General features: G+C 41.2%; 2 protein-coding genes across 3 annotated transcripts in view; both read left to right on the forward strand.

The window, feature by feature from the left end:
- LOC127636083 (serine/threonine-protein phosphatase 2A 55 kDa regulatory subunit B alpha isoform) overlaps window positions 1-23,063 on the forward strand; it is a 1,105,001-nt gene that overhangs the window by 5,007 nt on the left and 1,076,931 nt on the right. The gene's annotated exons all lie outside the window — the stretch shown is intronic.
- LOC127636081 (small conductance calcium-activated potassium channel protein 2) overlaps window positions 26-23,063 on the forward strand; it is a 59,508-nt gene continuing 36,470 nt past the window's right edge. The window contains exons 1-3 of one of the 2 annotated variants that reach the window (XM_052116463.1): window positions 395-502; window positions 548-787; window positions 4,142-4,237. In XM_052116463.1, the coding sequence (XP_051972423.1) occupies window positions 395-502; window positions 548-787; window positions 4,142-4,237 (444 nt within the window). Of the gene's footprint in view, window positions 788-4,141; window positions 4,238-23,063 lie in introns of both variants that reach the window. The other variant, XM_052116462.1, reaches the window with a different exon arrangement.

The following is a 23,063-nucleotide window of genomic DNA, read 5'->3' on the forward strand; positions in this document are numbered from 1 at the left end:
GACTGCTTTAAACAGCAGTTCTGACATGGAAACCCCATTGCAGTTGCAGAACGATTTCTATCCGGAGCAGCAGTACCAGCAGTACCAGCACTACTGCGGACGGGAGGAAGAGCGCTCCATCAGGCACTGCACCTGCAACAACTCCTCCACCTGCGAGGATGGGAGAAGAAGCCAGCCTTTGCACGGGACGCCTCAAACGCCACTGGGAACTTTAAGGACACTGTCCGTATCCTCATCAACCAGACAAGGTGGTCGGTATAGCGAGTTCACGCCCTCTAGTCATGGTAGTTCATCTAGACATCATCATCATCCTCACCGCGACCAGAACCGGCAGAATACTCGGGCCAGTCCGGCCAGCAGCCACAGAGAGAGTAACTCTTACACTCAAATAGCCATGAGCAGCTGCAGGTATAACGGCGGCGTGATGCGTCCGCTCAGCAACTTGAGCTCGTCCCGCAGAAACCTGCACGAGTTTGATTCGGAGTCACAGCCACTGCAGCCCGTCTCTGCGGCGGACGCGTCCGACACGCTCGCCTCCAAACCAGAGAACAACTCCAGCACCCTCATGCCTTACGCAGCGGGGGACGGAGGAGGAGGGGGTGGATGTGGACACAGTGGCGGTAAATCGGGCAAAAAGAAGAACCAGAACATTGGACAAAAGCTCGGGCACAGGAGGGCCTTGTTCGAGAAGAGAAAGCGTCTGAGCGACTATGCGCTCATCTTTGGGATGTTTGGGATCGTGGTCATGGTTATTGAAACAGAACTCTCGTGGGGAGCCTACGGAAAGGTGCGTAACTTAATAGTTCCAAATCCTGCAGGTCTCCCACATCTAGGTCACAATTCATTAACTCGAGTCTGGGGGAAAAACTACAAGTTTGGAAAGTGCGGATGAATGAAGAACTGTTGCAAGGTCATGTTTATCCCTCGCAACATATGAAACGTTTTTGTTTGCTTTGTCAGTTCCTTCAAAGTCAATTCTTTTCACAGAATTGTGCAATGATTTGGCGCACTTGTATTAGTGTCTACTATGTTGAGGTAGAGGCAATTTGATCCAAACTAGGGCTGGAAATCATTGGAAATTTAACGATTCCGATTTCAGTTCCTTTTAAGGTTCCATTAACGATTATTTAGTTCTTTTGAGGAAGAAATATTTTGAAATGAGACATGCAATCCTTGGATTTACTGCTTTCAGCAGCCTGTTACCAAGTTCTGAAATAAAACCCAATTCTAACTAAATTAGTTTTAGCCTTAAAGGAATATCTGGTTTCAGTTCAAGTTAAGCTTAACCGACAGCATTTGTAGCATCATTTTGATTACCACAAAATGTCATTTGACTCATTCCCTTTTTCACCAAGTTATAGTGATGCATTTACAATGATGCAATGGAAGTGAAAGGGGGGGCAATCGATCATATACATTAAAATACTCACTGCTTCAAAAGTACATCCACAAGATGTTAACAAGATGATAACTTACCTTTTCTGTGTGAAGTTATATCCAGTCTTACAATTTCATTGCCATTATGAAGTACCTCTGTAAACCTGCTGTTAAATACATTTTTAATTAGCTAAAAATAACTGTCTGAGTCATTTGTTTGGGAGTAAGACTGTAGATTCAAAACAGTTGATTCATAAAGTCATTCGTTGTGGAATCGGACTACACTTGTCACGTTGAATATTTTGCACTTTAAATTTAAAAGATCTGATTCATTGGGTAGTTCGTTCAGGAATCAGACTACACATGTCACGTTGTATATTTTGCACTTTAGATTTAAAAGATCTGATTCATTGGGTAGTTCGTTCAGGAATCAGACTACACATGTCACGTTGTATATTTTGCACTTTAGATTAAAAAGAACCAGTTCGTAAGAGTCATTCGTTCTGGAATCGGACTACACATGTCACGTTGTATATTTTGCGCTTTAGATTAAAAAGAACCAGTTCGTAAGAGTCATTCGTTCTGGAATCGGACTACACATGTCACGTTGTATATTTTGCGCTTTAGATTAAAAAGAACCAGTTCGTAAGAGTCATTCGTTCTGGAATCGGACTACACATGTCACGTTGTATATTTTGCGCTTTAGATTAAAAGAACCAGTTCAGTAGAGTCATTCGTTCTGGAATCGGACTACACATGTCACGCTGTATATTTTGGCGCTTTAGATTAAAAAAGAACCAGTTCGTAAGAGTCATTCGTTCTGGAATCGGACTACACATGTCACGTTGTATATTTTGCGCTTTAGATTTAAAAGATCTGATTCATTGGGTAGTTCGTTCAGGAATCAGACTACACATGTCACGTTGTATATTTTGCACTTTAGATTAAAAAGAACCAGTTCGTAAGAGTCATTCGTTCTGGAATCGGACTACACATGTCACGTTGTATATTTTGCGCTTTAGATTAAAAAGAACCAGTTCGTAAGAGTCATTCGTTCTGGAATCGGACTACACATGTCACGTTGTATATTTTGCGCTTTAGATTAAAAAGAACCAGTTCGTAAGAATCATTCGTTCTGGAATCGGACTACACATGTCACGTTGTATATTTTGCGCTTTAGATTAAAAAGAACCAGTTCGTAAGAGTCATTCGTTCTGGAATCGGACTACACTTGTCACGTTAAATATTTTGCGCTTTAGATTTAAAAGATCTGATTCATTAGAGTAGTTCGTTCAGGAATCAGACTACACATGTCACGTTGTATATTTTGCACTTTAGATTAAAAAGAACCAGTTCGTAAGAGTCATTCGTTCTGGAATCGGACTACACATGTCACGTTGTATATTTTGCGCTTTAGATTAAAAAGAACCAGTTCGTAAGAGTCATTCGTTCTGGAATCGGACTACACATGTCACGTTGTATATTTTGCACTTTAGATTTAAAAGATCTGATTCATTGGGTAGTTCGTTCAGGAATCAGACTACACATGTCACGTTGTATATTTTGCACTTTAGATTAAAAAGAACCAGTTCGTAAGAGTCATTCGTTCTGGAATCGGACTACACATGTCACGTTGTATATTTTGCGCTTTAGATTAAAAAGAACCAGTTCGTAAGAGTCATTCGTTCTGGAATCGGACTACACATGTCACGTTGTATATTTTGCGCTTTAGATTAAAAAGAACCAGTTCGTAAGAGTCATTCGTTCTGGAATCGGACTACACATGTCACGTTGTATATTTTGCGCTTTAGATTAAAAAGAACCAGTTCGTAAGAGTCATTCGTTCTGGAATCGGACTACACTTGTCACGTTAAATATTTTGCGCTTTAGATTTAAAAGATCTGATTCATTAGAGTAGTTTGTTCAAGAATCGGACTACACGTGTCAAGTTGTATATTTTGCACTGTCGATTAAAAAAAGAAAGTATAGGTCTCTGCAGAACAAAAATGGGCATTTTGAAATCTGGATGGGAGTTTTTCAACTAGCCAATGTAGTTGTAGTAATCAGTGGGCACTTTCAAACCAGGATGAGCACTATCCAATGTAGGAAAATCCTAGGATAATCATGTAAAGTAGTTGGAAAACACCCACTGATTGGAAAATGCAGAGACACAAGTCTCAAAAGAAGCATAAGAGTCATTTGTTCTGGAATCAGACTACAATTGTTATGTTGCATATTTTGCGCATTAGATTTAAAAGAACCGATTCATAAGAGTAATTTGTTAATTAAAAGGACTGCACTTGTAGCGCCGTATAGTTTATGCTTTAGATTCAAAAGAGCCGGTTCATAAGAGTCATTCCTTTAGAAATCAGACTGCATCAGTCGCGCATGTTCACGCTGCTGATTCACTGTTGCAGTGCTGCTGAGTGGTATTGCCGGAAATCCTGAGAATTTTAGTATGTTGTTCCGTCAGCACCGGCAGAAGAATGTATGTTCGAGAATTGTACACAAAACGGAAAGTCCTGAAAAATCATTTGTTCTAGTATTTAAAAAAATGAAAACAGGTTCTTATTCTGAACCGTTTCTCGGTTCCCAACCCTAATCAAAACATAGTTTCAGAATCATTCGTAAAACATAGAAATGTGTTGCAGTAATACTTGAACATGCTCAGAAGGTTTCAGAATCATTGCACACATAGTGTATGTTTAAACTGACTAATCCAATTTGAGTGAATTTGTCTTTTTCTCTTTTTTGTTTTTTCCAGGAGTCGCTGTATTCTTTAGCCCTAAAATGCCTGATAAGCCTTTCTACAATCATTCTCCTGGGTCTGATTATCATATATCATGCCAGGGAGATTCAGGTAACATGCTCAAAACTAAGCAAAAGCTGTTTGTTTTTTTCTCACATTGCATCAATGTTAACTTGTGTGCTTTTTGCAGAATGTTCTGGTGTCATAAGGGTCTATCAGTTTGTAACACATCCTTTTCTCCAGTCTAATGCTCAACATATCACACTTGAAATTATCTCCATTACCATAGAATTACAATCAGATTATCTTCAATAGCACTTCATCCCTTCCATTTTCCACTAGTTAAATCGAATCATACCATAAAATTCTGTCTGTGACTTGTTGACCTGGTTTAAAAGCAGCTTTCCGTAGTTTATTAGCTAACGGAATAGACAAAACCAGGTTGAAAAGACTTTTAGCTCATAAAATTCAGGCTGTTTTTATTCTTTAAGTATATATTAATCTTATATAAGAACTCTACCAGAGCATTAGAGATGCAAAGTCTTTTTAAACTGTGTTTATTTTGGAGTTGCACGGGTGCGTTCTGAATAAAAATGAAAGAATGCAGACGTTTAGGAGATCGTCTCCAAATTGTTGTTCATAAATATCCATATACTTAAGTGGGGCAGTTTTGTTGCCCATAAATCATGAGAAAAGAAAGTAGGGTTGTGAAATGAAGGGGTTAAATGGATGCCTGTCAGCATCACTGGATGATTCCAGCACTTGGTTAACACTCAGTTTTATGACCTTGCTTCAGTGCTTTGTTGTTTTACTTATGGGACTCAGCATCTCTGTCTCTTGAAACACACTACAATACATTAAGAAATGCATTAAGAAAGCTGCTATTAAGCAGCTGCTGGCAAGGAATAAATCCTGAAGATGTATCTCAATGATTTCTTTCTGTCCATTTCCTTCCATTTTTCTTTCTTTCTTTCTTTCTTTCTTTCTTTCTTTCTTTCTTTCTTTCTTTCTTTCTTTCTATCCATGTTCAGCATATTAATTCATTCGAATGTTAAAATGCCATGGAAATTTCAGTTGTGAATATACATTATAGTTATCAGCTCAAAGATGTTTTTAAGAGTGGATTCTCTATCAAATATTTTTTCCCTATCCAATAATCACCATTGACTGGAAAGTTCACAGAAATTGAATGGTCAAAAAGTATATGGGATCCCTGCCTGCATAATTTATTCATTTATTATTATTTAATTAAACTCCATTCATGTTGGAGGTGAAAGAAAATAGAGGACCTCGAAGTTAACAGGCAAATATACAGACAAATATTTCATTCACATTTAATCAGACAGATGGAGTTTGAAGTTTCATAATGTGTGTTTTGCACACTCAGTTACAGTCACAAAATCAGACATTGCCGAATCCATAGCTCATGTCAAAGATTGTTTTTTGATTTTTTTGTAAGTAGTAGTTTCTCCAATAAGACAAAGGCTAAAGTGTATGGGCTGTTCTTAGCGCAGGCTTCCTTTTTAATGAAGTGAAGTCGTGTGGTTTGTCCAGTGGGGAAGTACCACTATTCATTACTTGTGGGATGAACTAAATTGCCCAAAGGATTTAATCAGAGAGGGCTGCCCGCATTGATTTCACATTGCTTTCCATACATTTCAGCATTCCAGTTTACAGGTCTGCTTTTGAATTTCATGTTTGTAAAAGCCTACAGTAATTTCACCCCTAGTCTATTTCACCTAAAAAAATGTAATTATGATTTACTTATGTTTTGATTTTTTACACACACAGCATAAGTTAATGACATAAGTTAATGGGTAACACTTTCCAATAAGTTTCCATTAGTTAACATTAGTTAATGTATTAATTATCATCAACTAACAATGAAAAAGATATACTTTTCAGCATTTATTAATATATTGATTTAATAATTATTTAATTGTAATGTTATTATTTAACTTTAATGTAATTATACATCTTTTAATTGAAACAAATTATTAATATATGTTGAAATTAACATGAACTAAGATGAATAAATACTGTAAAAGTATTATGTTTGTTCATGTTAACAAATGTACTCTTATTGTAGTGTTACCAGTTAATGTTTACATAAACTGTTTAAATGAAAAAAATAGTTGAAAATGTGTTGACTGGGCCCATTTGCATTACATAATTTAGTCTTGTTCAAACTCAATTGACAAATATTATGTAATGCCTCTGAATCAACCTGACTAGATCTGGCAAAAATAGCAGATTTAATTTTAATTTAATTTTAATTTTTACAGTAAATGGACCTTTACCTTTATGTTCTTGGCTAAAACTTTAGTACTAAGCAACAAACAAGAAAGTGCGTGGATTGGGTTTGAGATTAAATTTGAATTGATACTGGCGTTAATAGCAAGACGCATAAATCAAGCACTTAGATAAGGCCAAGCAGCGCCAACGAGCTTGTACTGCCAGTAAAGAACGTAGTGCCAACAAGATCGTAGTGCTATTGGCTGAATGGGGGAGTGTTATTAGTAAAAAAAAAAAAAAAAAGCTGTCATCGTTTATTCACCCTCGTGTCATTACAAACCCCTGGGAATTTCTGCTGTGTGATCGGTACAGACTGGTCAGCTAGGGTGAATCCAAGATATTTTTATGCACAGAAACTAAATAATACAAAGAAAAGAATGTTGACTTTCAGCAGAGTTGGAGAAACTGAAAGGGCAAGATTGTGGCCAGAATGAAAAGGTACTCTGTCTTGCCAAATCTGCAAGTGATGAACAGTCATCCATCTGAAATGTCAAATAGCCATGATGAGATTTTCTCTATGTGGTCATTAAGGTATAAACAGAAGATGTGAGATGTAGAATGAAGATGTGTTGCTGTATACAGTAGCAGAGAAACTATGGCATCTGATAAAAACACAACCAGGTAAAGATCTATTGTAGATATCAAAAGAGTGGTGGCCAATGAACAGACCTCTGTGGGACTTAATAATACAGCAGGTTGTAGAAAGTGGACCTTTTCAACTTACTGGAAATCAAATCTGTATTGAGAGTAAGATCATCAAAGATACAAGCCAATTTCATATGCCGTATAGTGAAGTACAGCAGTTGGTGCGTTGTTAAAAGAATAGTTCAAGAAAATTTCTTTCATCATTTATCCTCATGTTTTTCCAAACCTGAATGAATTTCTTATTTAAGTAGAACACAAAAGGAGATGTTAGGCAGAATGACCAGGCTGCTGTTTTTCCATACATCGAAAGCGAATGAAACTGAGGCTGTCAAGATCAAAGAACGCAACATCAATGCATCATAAAAGTCCATTAGGATCCATTAGAAATGTGAGCTACATTCCAAGTTTTCTAAAGCCATACTATAGGTTTGTGTGTGGAACAACCCAAAGTTTAAGCTGTTATTCACTGATAATCTTTCCTTCCGTCTGAGCCAACAAATCTCATTCGCACTTGTGTTCAATTAAAAAACGGTGCCTTAAGAAACGTTGTGCCAATTTGACATCTTTGATAGTAAACTCCTACACAAAGCTATAGTATGCCTTCAGAAGACTTGGAATACACTGCAAAAGTCTATTGACTACTATTATGATACATTTGTGGTGTTTGGTGAATCTAGATCTATCACTTTCATTGTTATGCAAATAAGAGCAGCTCGGACATTCTGCCTGACATCTGCTTCATAGAATAAAGATAATAATAACTATAAGGGGGTGACTAAATGATGACCACATTTTGATTTATTTTTTATTGTTGAACTGTTCCTATAATAAGAATATAACGATGCTCTACTGTTCAAATAAGCGTACATTATTGCTGTGCATACATTGTTTGAGAAATTAAATCTACTTATTCAGTCTTACATACAGTATTGCTTTTATAGATACTGTACATACACGTGTTTGAGTGAGGGTTTGTAAATACTGTATCTTTATAAACATGATACAAAAACCACTACTTCAATATGTATGCAAAATTTTTCCCCCCAAAAAAGGTATTAAGAGCCCTGGCTCTGTGACCATAAATGCCTGAGCAGTTTTATTACTTTTCACACTGTTGAATTAAAATGGCTTGTATTCATGAGCCAGTTGTGCTCTCTGTAATATTTAGGGCCCGCATGTCTATGCGGGACATCAATCATGTGAGTATTTTACCAGAAAAATTTGGCTCTATGAAACGACCAGGCAAAAGGGCCCTAACCAGCAGAAATATATGCATATTGTTGCCATATTTTTTACACATTATAAACAGATTTGTCTCTCAAATAACCTTTATTTGCATCAACACCGTTTCAGTGATATGTGATTGCTGCAACTGAACCACAAGTCGCTAGTGTAAGCATGTCTAACTCATGGATTGTTTGGTCATCTATACTCAAGGGTTAGAGACAGGTGATAAATGCACGTGAGCATTACAAGGGATGTACTCTTCCTGTGACATCTTCTTTCCACCTGAGACGACTGTCGAATGTCACGTATCCCTCATCACCACGGTCCCCTGAGTTTTCACTGAGCTCACATATGTTATGCGATTAATGGAGTAATTAACTATATTTCAATTTAATTGCGTGAAGTGTGTTGCAAAATATAGGTTTAGCAAAACCTAATCCACCAATGCCAGTGTTGCTTTGTTTCATTTCATTTAGTTGTGTAAAGTGTGTACAAAAATGCCATTTTCAAATAGGTTTCCAGAACACTCCTTCCCTGTCGGCCGTTGTAATGTAATTTAATGTAATTTAATATACATTTTCTAACTACTTTAATGAGATTTAAATAAATGAAATAATTTAAATCACTGGAGAAAAGTGTTAAAATAGGCCACAGTTAAAATAAGCTACGTGCATACATAATACAACAGCTGTCATAGTTTACTGACAGCATTTAATTACGCAAATGCAAACTCTCAAACCATAAGGGTCCCTTCTCCAAGGAAACTTGAAAGCTAAAAGCTACATACAACTTAGGATTTACTTAGCAAAGTGGCCTCTTAGGACCTACTTTGATATCATAAATTAACCATTGCATTAATTTGTAATTGGTCTGAACCTCTCTACCTAATTCTCTAATGAGATTGAGCGATTTTCTTTTTCTGACTGACAAGATATATGTTCCCCATTCTCTACATTACACAGATTAAATATTGAGCCATGCTCCATTAGTTATATTGAACTCAACAGAAACCAGTAACCAACCCCTCTTGCCTACTAGACAGACGGCACAATAGGCAGATGACCTTCTGTCCATGCCCCTGTCAAGGCGACGCGAGCGAAATGTCAGCGCAAGCGTAAAGCTCAGAGCTCCCTGTATAGACACGTTTTAAATAGATTAAGTTGTTGTCCCTGTGTTTTTAACAGAGTTCAGATAGTAAAGCAACAGTCAGTGAAGCATGACAGGAAGACTGTTTCAGAAGAGCCATCAACCTTGTGCTGATCAGTTCAGTCTGTTTTTATACTTTGGCTCCCATTAATCCCGGAGTCAGTCTTGCATCCATCATTCGAGCTGAGCGCTGTACCTTTAAGGACTTACTGCAACTGTATTCATCTTTCTTTGAGTAATTTACTGAAACACTTACTACATTTCTTCATTATGCTTATGCTTTTGCTTAAGGAATAGGTTCTACAATTTGTTAGTTGCTCTTTGTTAGTTTGTCTACAATTTGTTTGTTGCTCTTTTATTTGTACTGGTACTTTCAAAGACAAGCATCACTGCTACTATTACTCATCCTTCAGGTTAAGAATTTAAACAGAGCCTTAACCCTATGTATTAAACTTTGACACATAACTCATCCCTCATTGTTTGCGCTATGGACATGAATGATACATCAAATCATGTGGTTTGTTGAAAAGAGGTGTGCTGTTACTTTTCTAAGCAATGTTTACCTGGTGGTTGATAAAATGGTTGGGAAAATGAAGGAGCCACACAACACGTATTGGGATCAGAAAATCATAGAGACTTGGTTGGGGCCAGAGACAGTTTAGCAGAGATGGACCACTGGTATTAAAATGAATGGGAAGAATTAGAACGGCCAACGGATGTAGAAAAGAAAGTCCCACTTTACTGGTAAAAGAGCCAATCACCTTTTAGATAAAGACATCCATCGCCAACTCAAGAACGCACATGCACATTAGCTAAACCTACACCAAAAATATTGTTTTTTAGCATGATCTGAGTGAAAGAAGCTCAATTTATGATACCATTGTTGACAGATTTTACTGCTGATTTGAAATTGGTTCTTTAATCGTAAACTTGACCAACCGTTTTGGAGATTTCGGTCTTTCCTCATTCAAGTAGATTGTAGCTCTACTTTTATGTTGAAACAGCATTGAAAACAGCTGCCCATTCTCTGGAGCATTCCTAAGAAGGCTGTTGAGTGGACTGACTTGCCTTGAAAGAGACGTTGTTGTGGGATATTAGTTAGCAACCACACTGATAACGGTATAGCAACACCCTAGCAACCACTCATAACACCCAAGCATTATGGCAGCTAGTTTTGTATGGCCAAGCCACACTTACATTTTCTTCAGAAAATGTATTTAAGGTTATACAGAATATATAAAATATAAAATACAGAATATATCAATTGCATACTTTATATTACATGTTATATGTTCAAATTATTACATTTACATATTACAATGTAAATACAAAGAAAGGTCATTATGTATAGAAAAATATAATATATAATATTTAATACAGAATATTTAAATTATACACTGTATATTACATGTTATATAAAATTATACATATTCAGATATATACAGTAAATGTAAATATACATAAAATATATTATAATTTACATACAATATAAAGATAACAGAATATGTAAATTACATACTTTATCACATGCAACATATATCACATATTTACATATAAAAATGTAAATATACAGAACATGTATTATGTATACAGTATAAAAATACACAATATATCAATAACGTACTGTATGTTACAGATTTACAAATGTAAATGTTCATTAAATGTATTATATTGTATATACGGCAAATATATAATATGTAAACTACAGATTATATAAATGACATACTGTGTATTACATGTAAAATATTTACATATATTACATATATACATATTAATGTAAATATATAGAAACAGTATCATAATGTTGTATTATAATGTATTTACAGAATAATGTATATAATAAATAAATACAGAATATATAAATGTCTGTATTTAAAATATTTCAAAATATATTGACAGATATTACATATTTACAGAAATACGTGTAAATATACAGAAACAGTATTACTATGCTGAGCTATAATGAATATACAGAATATATAATATATAAATACAGATTCTATATATTTAAAATATTTACGTATATGACATCTTTACATACATAAACAAAAACAGAATGCTGTACTGTAATGAAGATACAATATAAATACAGAATCTACAAATTACATATTCATATATAAATGTCAATTTGAAGAAAGATTTATTATAATGTATAAATGAGTCTAATTTCTAGTTTTATTGACTCTTCAGCTTTATCAAGTCCTTCCCGTTATTCTTGGTACAATTAGTTGCTGCAGTCATGCTCTCAGTCTTGCTCGGGTTATCTGGTACGACCCTTAGCTGTTGCAACCAGGCCATTACATGTGCACCTGCCCCACTGTTATCAAATTCAGCATTTGTCCATAACTACCCGCTCAGCAACTCAGTTGAAATATTGGATGCTAATAGGTGAAGAACCCTCCAGTATTGTATTGCAGGTCATCCATTACCATAATTGGTTTTACCTACCAAGTAGGTTTCCTTACATAACCCATTTTAAATGTTTAATTTCTCCATTTAAAAGCTACAAAGTTGACAAGTGGCCTCTTGGTGACAGCGATCGCTTTGCTGAAATAAAATAAAATGAACGCTTCACACTTATCATTCTTTGTGCAGGCTATGTGGTTTGTTGCTTCTTGTTGTTGCTGCTAAGCTTTGAGTAAGATAGCGTCTATCACTGTTTGGGAAGGCAGCTTGTGTTTCCCTGTCTAAGTTACACTTGCACGGAAAGTCGGAACAACGGCCTAAACTAACAGACAGCTTGGTTAATGTTACAGCATCCCTGGCAATTGTCCGGCCTTTCAAAGCACTTGATGTGTCTTATCTGGTCTGAAATCTCCCTCTCTTCTGACTTTACGATTTCTGGCGAGAGTAAATGAAGATGAGAATGTCATAACACTTAAACTAGGTTTGATTTTTTTTAGCAGATGGCTAAAAAGCATATGCTTGTAAGCATCCCATGTCCTTGATTTTATTTTGCTACATTGGAATTAGAATATGTTGTAGGAGTGTTATATATGTTCGTATGTTTGTGCATGTGCATCGTATGAATATGAGGGATTAGTGTTGTATTTTGGGGCTCTATGATCCGTGTGACTAATGTGTGTAGGTGGCTCAAGTGCCTAGAACAGAGGTGCTTTATTCATCATTGGACTCTTTCAGCTAGTAAAACACCTGTTAAAAGGTGTGAAAGACTTATTTTTTGTATGAACAGTGCAAGATATTTAGTGGTTCTTACTAAAGCAAGTATGACTGTTTCTATTGCTCATACTTTAACTAAAATTCCAGATACAAGAATGCGAAAATGCTGTGTGAAGTGGAACAATCACAGCTAATCAGAACAAATTTGATGTTAAATGTAAAGTAATGAGGGGCTTGATTTTGGCTCAATGAGAGTTGACAGTGAGTGGAGCTACTGGGAGCAATATGTCTTGTTGCATGTTGTTTTAAAGCAGTTTTTAGTTTCTATGTTTTGATTAACACTGTATATTAATATACCTCAAATATTGTAGCTTGTTGAGGAGTATTGTGCTATTCATTTCTCTATGCAATTTTCACCTGGTTGATGATAAAACAGCTGAAAAAATCCCATAGACATATATTGAAGGAGGGACATGAGCCATATTTTTCATAGAGACTTGGGTATGGGCTCTTTTGACTTGGGTGAGTAACCACCAGAAACTACCCAGAACATCTTTGTTCTTGGTAACCACCCAAAACACCCTAGCATCGTGAATGAAAACATTTAGTTTTAATGTATTTGTAATTGAATATATGATCTGATTGTCTCATTCCACTTACAGGAATTGAGCTACATATCTGCGAATTCTCCAAATTTGGATTACCCAATTCTTACTACTATTTAATCGGTCCTCATGGTGGCGTGATTACTGACCTCAATCCGGGTGGTGGAGGACAAGTCTCAGTTGCCTCTGCTTCTGAGACAGTCAATCCACGCATCTTATCACGTGGCTCGCGGTGCATGACACCGCGGAGACTCACAGCATGTGGAGACTCATGCTACTCTCCGCGATCCACACGCCCCATTTAGAGCGAGAACCACTAATCGTGACCATGAGGATGTTACCCCATGTGACTCTACACTCCCTAGCAACCGGGCCAATTTGTTGCTTAGGAGACCTGACTAGAGTCATTCAGCACACCCTGGATTCAAACTCACGATTCCAGGGGTGGTAGTCAGCGTCAATACTCGCTGAGCTACCCAGGCCCCCATATTTGCTCTTTTTTTTAAATGAGGAATGCTGAGATTAAGAATTCAGGCTAAACAGAGATTACTTGGCAGTGTACCATTTCAAATTTTAAAGTCATCATGAAATGAAAATTCAACCTATCTATTTTCTAAATGCATGTTATTGATCTTATTGTGAATGATTAATCCATGCATATGTTTTATTTAAAAAATGTTTTGACCTATTAATCTTTAATCAGAACTGTATAACTCGATCTTCCGGTGAAACGACAGACTTCTCTCTGGTTACAGATGCAGGACTTCAACCCTGCCCCTTTCTTATAAATACCACAACCTTGTGTAGAGCTCAACGAAGCGTCAATCGCTTGTTGGTGAAGATGGCAAGGTGTATTTTCATCTGTTTTTCTTCAGAACTATCGTTCCATAACTCAAACTTTGTTGGTTATGGGTCAGCTGTGCTTGTGCATTTATGTTGCCAGTTTGATCATTAATGCTTTGAGATCGCTGCTCAATTTTGTCGATAATGGCTCTGACTTGAGCAGCACGGTGGAAGGTGTGTGTGTGTGTCCACTGCAAAATCGCATTCAGATCTGTCTCCATTCCGGTACGCAACTCCCATATATTCACAGTCCAATCAACAACCAATGGATAAACTCAAACCCCGCCCTACATTTTATCTTGTTCAATAAGCTGTTTCACTCGGAAATACATCACAATACGGAAGTAAAGTCAGTCGCAACTTCCGTTTCATGCCGACTTTAAGAGTGTTATTTATCTTCTGCTAGGTATTATATAGATAATGTCATGTGAGTTATCCAAACATCTGGAAAGTTTTTCGTCCTTATGATACAGGCGTAGTTGAGCAAGCAGTGTTGAGTGAATAACTGGCCAAAAATGTCATTAAACTGTCAAAATATAAGGTTTCATACTACAATGCAAACAAACAAATACAACAAAATTGTTTTCTTAGCCAGTATTTTTGTCTTGTTTTCTAGTGAAAATATATAAACATTCTTACAACACTGATACATTTATTAGAGAAGCATATTTGTATAAGATAATGTCTTGTTTTCAGAACATATATCTTAAATTAAGTTTATTTTGCCACCCCATTGGCAAACACAGGGCTCCAGACTGCGACTAAAACGGTTGACCAAAAATAAATGATTGTGACAATAATTTAAAATCTATTCACCATTGGCTTTCATCAAATATCATCTTGTGAGTTATTGAATACATCTTTAGAGCGCTAGTGTGTCTCGCGGCTCTTTTCACCCTTTCTGTTGATGATATGAGCTCGCTGCACTGCAACAAACACAGCGCGAGCCATGATGTCCGAATTGTGAACAAATGACTCTTTTGAACTGGTCTTTATAGAGAATCACCCAACAAGAGCTCGTTTGAACACAGGAGTTCAGTTAACAGTTTGAATTGAGTCACTTTCTCAGTGAATCAAGCATCAGTGAGTTCACAACTGGGAGCGTAGACATTTCAAAAGAATTGTCCCATGTGTAATTCAGGCTTCTTTATAATTAAAAGTCCTGTGTTATGTACGAAACCTTTTTTTTTTCTCGGGTTTTTAATATTTGGGATTGGAGTAGCACAATAAACTGCATCTGGGATATCATTCAATTTGCACTCTTGTAGTCTTTGTGTCTGGACCATCTATCACAGTAAAGAAAGTTTTATTTTATATATATATATATATATATATATATATATATATATATATACAGTACTGTGCAAAAGTTTTAGGCACTAGTGAAAAATGTTGCATAGTGAGGATGTCTTCAAAATTAATGAAATAAAAAGTTTTCATTTATCACTTATTGTCATACAAATTTCAGTAAACATAAAAAAGCTAAAACAATATTTATTGTGGCCAACTTTGCCTTTAAAACATCACCAATTTTCCTAGATACATCTACACTCAGTTTTTCTTGGTTTTGGCATATAGGATGATCCAAGCTTCTTGGAGAATTCACCACAGTTCTTCTTTCTATTTATTCTCAATTGTTTCTGTCTCTTTATGTAATCTCAGACTGACACGATGTTCATCAGGGGCTTTATGGGGGTCATGACATCTGTTGCAGGGCTTCCTGTTCTTCTATTCTAATATTTTCTATTTGCAAACGTTATGTCTGCGATTCTAACATTTATATTTTCTATTGACACACTAAAGCTGAAGATATAAATTACCATCTTAAGACAAATGCTTTTGTGAAACCTCTTATGTGCTTAAGACTTTTGCACAGTACTGTGTGTGTATATATATATATATTCCCATTGAGGGACTCCTCTATTACACAAGGTGCAAATATTCACTGATGCTCAAGAAGGCAACACACTACTATATGCATGCTATACTGTATGTAAATACCTGTTATGTAGATTATGAAGGGCAGTAAAAAACATAAATACAAAAATGTATCTCTTATATTTGTATATATTCTGAAAGGGGTGTGAAAACTTATGAGTCAAAAGGGGAATACAGCTTTGTGCACTCAACTATACAGTATATACTGTATATTAAACACCTGATTAATGAGAAATCCGCTGTCTTTTCTTTTCTTTGACTTTCTATATTGTTTTTGAACAACAATCTAAATCAAACAATTCTGTGACGTGGCAACAAAAAACAACCATTTGTCTCCTAAATGTTTCTGTTTAGGAGCCAATGGCTACTTAGTCATTTTTTTAGTCTGGAGTCCTGAAAAAGTTTTTTCTTGTATTAAGCATAAATTAAGGTAACTAAATTTAGTGAGGTTCATACTTGAAGAACAAAGCAACAATAGGGTAAAAACAAGAAACTTAATTCAAGATATATTCTCTGAAAACATGACAAAAATACTGATTAAGAATTTTTATTTTATTTTTTTGCTTTATTATGTGAAGGGAAAATAGCAAGAAACCTTTGAAACAAGCTATTGAAGCCTCAAGCAAAACCCATATTAGAGAATAACTCAGTTAGCTCTCCATAAACCCATTACTATGTGAAATAGCCTGGTGTCATAAGAAGGCAGGAGACCCGTTTGCACATATTGGATCAGGGGTTTATCATTTGCCCTTTTTCTCATATCAGATAGCCACAGTCATGTTGGATAAAGTCTGTCAGCAGAAGCCTTTGAATTTTGCTGACTGCATCACTCTGGTGAAATATCTCTGGCTGATGGTGGCAGTCGACTAGACCTTGAGGTGATTGAATGCTCTGCAAGGAACAGCAGTTGATCAGCACAGAGTGTTTAGGAGGGCAGGAGGGAACCTAGGGAATACAGCACTACAGTTGTGTTCCAGAAGTAAAAATATTCATTATACATTTTTGTTATAAATAATGAATAAGCCTTTCAAGGTATACCTAAAAAGTATCTCTAAATTAAGAGTTAAGCAGTGGTATATCCTTCTGTAGAAGCCATAATCTAGAATGATTTCAACTTAATTTTTTAAAACATGCAATGAATTGCTAAATTCCCAGTGAAGAACTTCATTACCCATATTCGTGAACAGAGGTCCACCAATCAGAGAACTCCCTGCTGCCATGGGAACGGAAACTGCAGCAAAAGAGCTCAGCAGTGAATGCACACTCCAATTAAGCATTGTGAATGACGTAAGCAAGTTGTTCTCACTGCAATCAAACTACTGAAATAAGTATCAGAATATTTAGCAATAAATGTAAAATTATACTTGCAATCAATAGTTTTATAATATACTTTTGTTTTTATTTGGATTACACAATTTGCAATGGTTGATGGGATGAGCAGTTCTTTTCTTTTTTGCATTAAATTAAAAAAAGTTTGTTATGATTTTTCTCTGAGCTGGTTTGTTTGGTTCATGGCTTAGAACTGTTAATTAAAGTTTTTTTAGTTTTTTTTTTATCCAAATGGAGAAAACTAATGGGAAAATACTCCCAAAATCAAAGCTCCTGAAAAAGTGGCTGCTCACTCTTGCACTTTATCGTGAAGCAAACCAGAAGGAGAATAATCTTTATACTGGAGGGAAATATTTAAGGAGCAGGTAGAGAAAGAGGGAGATTTTGTATGAAGCAGGAGTAGAAATTTCAGTACGGCTCTGTCACGAACCCCGCTCCCTCGCTCCGCCCCCTCGAGCTCCCACGCTCGTTCCGCCCCCTCGAGCTCGCACGCTCTTTTTGCTCGCTCAAGCCCTCACGCCCACTTTGCTCCTACTCGCTCACATGCTCGTAGGCAATCTCCCTTCCTCGAGTTTCTCACGCGTTTCCAATCCCTCAGAACATTATGACCACCTGCACTCGCGTCATCTGCACTCCTGCACATTAGTTTCACCTGCACTCGTCTCATCACCTGTCATGGTTTACACCTGCACTCGCCCCTATATATATCACTACCCTTTCGTCTCACGGTTGTTGGTTATTGTATTTAGTTTCCCGTGTCTTTGCCCCCACTAGTCTCGTCTAGTTTTGATCTCTTGAACTCCTCTTGTCCTCCTCTTAGCTTGCCAGCTCCCCTTGTTCCCCTGTCTTCGATCCCGTCTAGTTGTGCTTGTTTCCCGGCTTCGACCTCCCGCTCTCGTTCACCACTCTCTCCCGGATTTGCCCCTTTACTTTACGTTGATTCCCTGGCCTTTTGACCCCACGCTCCCCTTGACTACTCTTAACTGGTTTTGCCCTTGTTTTGTACTGTTGCCTGCTTTTATTGTAATAAAGCAGTTTTTTCTCCGACATTGTGACTGTCTCTACTTGTATTCGCTACAGAATAACCAACCCCACCGAAGACAGTCACAATGCATCACGCGGAGAATTCGCGCAGCTCACTAGAGCGGAGGTTTTCAGCGCACTCTGCCCCAGGATCTACCGGTGGGAGTCATGATCGCGCGCTCACAGCCCAGGGCCAGCAGGTACGTGCGATTTTTGATTTTTGTCACCCTGCGTCACCTGTGTCTGCCCCTGAGCCCGTTTATGCTTCCCATGCATATTTGAGTGCCGTGAACTCTCCACCCCGGAGAGGTTTTTTGGCTCTTCGGACGCTGACCAAGGGGTTTTTATGCGAGGCAGCGGTTGTGTAACTCATAACCCCGCCCTCGACATTAAGGAGCCAGCGGCCCGACTCTTGGGGTTGCGTCAGGGGAGTCAACCCTTGGAGGTTTTTGTTATGGATTTTTGTGCCCTGGTGTACCAGGTGAATTTTGATGAGGTGGCTCTGAAAGACATTTTTCAATGTGGACTGAATGAGCCAACCTCATCATTCATGCCAGGTGGTCGCTGCTCTCTCAACCTGGCTCAGTTTATTGACCTCGCCCTACTGTACGCTGGTTCCTCATTTACTGTGGGGGAGGCAGAAACTGAACCAGCGTTCCATACCACGGCCCCCGTCTTGAAGCCTGTCACGGCCCAAGTCCCGAAGCCTACCACGGCCCCCGTCTTGAAGCCTACCACGGCCCCCGTCTTGAAACCTACCACGGCCCCCGTCCCGAAGCCTGTCACGGCCCTAGTCCCGAAGCCTGACACGGCCCTAGCCCCGAAGCCTGACACGGCCCTAGCCCCGAAGCCTGACACGGCCCTAGCCCCGAAGCCTTACACGGCCCTAGCCCCGAAGCCTGACACGGCCCTAGTCCCGAAGCCTGACACGGCCCCAGTCCCGAGGCCTGTCACGGCCCCAGTCCCGAAGCCTGACACGGCCCTTGCCCCGAAGCCTGACACGGCCCTAGCCCCGAAGCCTGACACGGCCCCAGTCCCGAGGCCTGACACGGCCCCAGTCCCGAAGCCTGTCACGGCCCCAGTCTCGAAGCCTGGCACGGCCAGCGAGTCAATGCCCATGCCTGCCACGGCCAGAGAGTCAGCGCCCATGCCCGCCACGGCCAACGAGCCAGCGCCCATGCCCGCCACGGCCGACGAGCCAGCGCCCATGCCCGCCACGGTCGGCGAGCCAGCGCTGGTAGCCTCGACCGTCCCCATGGCCACGTCCCCTGTTGGCCGAGGACGCAAGAGAAGGAAGAGGGCCCCTTCTCCCCAGTCTCGTCTTGTGCTCAAGACCGCAGAGGTTCCCTCAGAGTCTTCCACAGCTCTACCGACCTCTGCTCCGCCCCCAGAGTCTTCCACGGCTCTGCCGGGTTCTGCTCCGCCCCCAGAGTCTTCCACGGCTCTGCCGGGTTCTGCTCCGCCCCCAGAGTCTTCCACGGCTCTGCTCCGCCCCCAGAGACTTCCACGGCTCTGCCGGGTTCTGCTCCACCCCCAGAGTCTTCCACGACTCTGCCGGGTTCTGCTCTGTCCCCAGAGTCTTCCACGGCTCTGCCGGGTTCTGCTCCGCCCCCAGAGTCTTCCACGGCTCTGCCGGGTTCTGCTACGCCCCCAGAGTCTTCCACGGCTCTGCCGGGTTCTGCTCCGCCCCCAGAGTCTTCCACGGCTCTGCCGGGTTCTGCTCCGCCCCAGAGTCTTCCACGGCTCTGCCGGGTTCTGCTCCGCCCCCAGAGTCTTCCACGGCTCTGCCGGGTTCTGCTCCGCCCCAGAGTCTTCCGCGGCTCTGCCGGGTTCTGCTCCGCCCCCAGAGTCTTCCACGGCTCTGCCGGGTTCTGCTCCACCCCCAGAGTCTTCCACGGCCCTGCCAGCCTCTGCTCGCCCCTCAGAGCCCTCGCGGCCTCCGCCTCTCGAGTCTCCCAAGGCTCCTCCTCCCAAGCCTCCCAGGGCTCCTCTCAAGCCTCCCAGGGCTCTTCCTCTCGAGCCTCCTAAGGCTCCTCCTCTCGAGCCTCCCAGAGCTCTACCTCCCAAGCCCCCCAGGGTTCTGCCTTTCAAGTCTCTCGAGCCTCCCAGAGCGCCGCCTCTCAGGGCTCCTCCTCCCAAGCCTCCCAGGGCTCCTCTTCTCGAGCCTTCCAAGGCTCCTCCTCCCAAGCCTCCCAGGGCTCCTCCTCTCGAGCCTCTCAGGGCCTCTCCTCTCGAGTCTTTCAGGGCTCCCCCTCCCAAGCCTCTCAGGGCTTCTCCTCTCGAGTCTTTCAGGGCTCCCCCTCCCAAGCCTCTCAGGGCTTCTCCTCTCGAGTCTCTCAGGGCTCCTCCCCCCCCTCAAGCCTCTCAGGGCTCCGTCCTTCGAGTCTTTCAGGGCTCCTCCTCCCCTCGAGCCTCTCAGGGCTCCGTCCCTCGAGTCTTTCATGGCTCCACCCCTCAAGCCTCTCAGGGCTCTGTCCCTCGAGTCTTTCATGGCTCCACCCCTCAAGCCTCTCACAGCTTCACCTCTCGAGTCTCTCAGGGCTCCTCCTCCCCTCGAGCCTCTCAGGGCTCCGTCCCTCGAGTCTTTCATGGCTCCACCCCTCAAGCCTCTCACGGCTTCGCCTCTCGAGTCTCTCAGGACTCCTCCCCTCTCAAGCCTCTCAGGGCTTCCCCTCTCGAGTCTCTCAGGGCTCCTCCTCTCCTCAAGCCTCTCAGGGCTTCTCCTCTCGAGTCTTTCAGGGCTCCTCCTCTTGAGTCTTTCAGGGCTCCACCCCCTTCCAAGCCTCTCAGGGCTTCGTCTCTCGAGTCTTCCAGGGCCCCACCTCTAGAGCCTCTCGAGTCTTCCACAACCTTTTTCCCCGAGCCTCTCACGGCTCTACTCCCAGAGACTCCAGAGCTTCCTAGGGCTCCGCCTCTCGAGCCTCCTACGGCTCCGCCTCCCGAGCCTCCTACGGCTCCTCCTCCCGAGCCTCCCACGGCTCCACCTCCCGAGCCCCTCACGGCTCTGCTCCCAAAGACTCCAGAGCTTTCTATGGCTCCGCCACTCGGGCCTCCTACGGCTCTACCCCCGAGACTACAGAGCCTGCCAGGTCGTCGCCTCGGGGACCTCCCACGGCGCCACCTCCATTGGCTCCACCTCCAGAGCCTTCCAGGCCTTCCCCCCTAAAGCCTCCGTCGGCTCCACCTCCAGAGCCTTTCAGGCCTTCGCCCCTAAAGCCTCCTTCGGCTCCACCTCCAGAGCCTTCCAGAACCCCACCTCCAGAGCCGCCTACAGTGCCGCCTCTGACGGCACTGCCTTTCACGGCTCAGCCCGGACTTCCTGACCCTCTCCCTGTCCTGTGGCCTCTTCCCTGGCCTCCTGACCCTGTTCCTGTCCGGTGGTCACCTTCCAGACCCCCGGACCCAGTCCCTGTCCTCCCTGCCCATTGACCCCATGGACTGTCTCATTTCCCTCTGTGCCCCTTGGACTGCCCTCAATTTTGTTTGTGTGTTTTGTGGGTTGTCTGTTCAGGGTTTTTTGTTTGTTGGGTTCGTCCAGCACCACTTCCTCGCAACCGAGCGTGGCCGTCAGGAGCCGTCCGTTTTAGAGGGGGGAGTACTGTCACGAACCCCGCTCCCTCGCTTTGCCCCGAGCTCCCACGCTCGTTCCGCCCCCTTGAGCTTGCACGCTCTTTTTGCTCGCTCAAGCCCTCACGCCCACTTTGCTCCTACTCGCTCACATGCTCGTAGGCAATCTCCCTTCCTCGAGTTTCTCACGCGTTTCCAATCCCCCAGAACATTATGACCACCTGCACTCGCGTCATCTGCACTCCTGCACATTAGTTTCACCTGCACTCGTCTCATCACCTGTCATGGTTTACACCTGCACTCGCCCCTATATATATCACTACCCTTTCGTCTCACGGTTGTTGGTTATTGTATTTAGTTTCCCGTGTCTTTGCCCCCGCTAGTCTCGTCTAGTTTTGATCTCTTGAACTCCTCTTGTCCTCCTCTTAGCTTGCCAGCTCCCCTTGTTCCCCTGTCTTCGATCCCGTCTAGTTGTGCTTGTTTCCCGGCTTCGACCTCCCGCTCTCGTTCACCACTCTCTCCCGGATTTGCCCCTTTACTCTACGTTGATTCCCCGGCCTTTTGACCCCACGCTCCCCTTGACTACTCTTAACTGGTTTTGCCCTTGTTTTGTACTGTTGCCTGCTTTTATTGTAATAAAGCAGTTTTTGCTCCGACATTGTGACTGTCTCTACTTGTATTCGCTACAGGCTCCTGTGCCCGCTGGTCAAGTAGAGAGAAACCTGGCTGTCTGGCACATTATAAGTTTAAAAGAAACCATTGAGCAATGCATGTTGCAAAGGCTGACAGTGCGAGGTTGAGATTGCAGTCTCCTGAGGGGAAGCGAGGTGCGGGGAATAAGGTACAAAGAGCAGATAGAGCATTTCACATCACCACCCTCATAATACAGTCACAATCCCCTTTCAATAAATCATTGTGGAGGTACATGAAATGTTTTCTCTGGCTTCATCTTTGTTTTTCTACTCAACACTTTCTACGAATAGCACTTTGGTTTCCAATTACTTTTTTTTAAAGCATGAGAGGCAATTTTTTTCTCTTTGCTTTTTTTGTGAGAACTTTTAGATATGTTAGATAAACTGGTAACACTTTATAGTTAAGCCGTATCCATAAACATTAGTTAACATGAACTAACAATGAACAATACTTTTACAGCACTTGTTAATCTTGCTAATGTTATTTTCAACATATACTAATACATT

Source organism: Xyrauchen texanus, chromosome 43 (assembly GCF_025860055.1).
Source record: "Xyrauchen texanus isolate HMW12.3.18 chromosome 43, RBS_HiC_50CHRs, whole genome shotgun sequence".
Classification (NCBI taxonomy): domain Eukaryota; kingdom Metazoa; phylum Chordata; class Actinopteri; order Cypriniformes; family Catostomidae; genus Xyrauchen; species Xyrauchen texanus.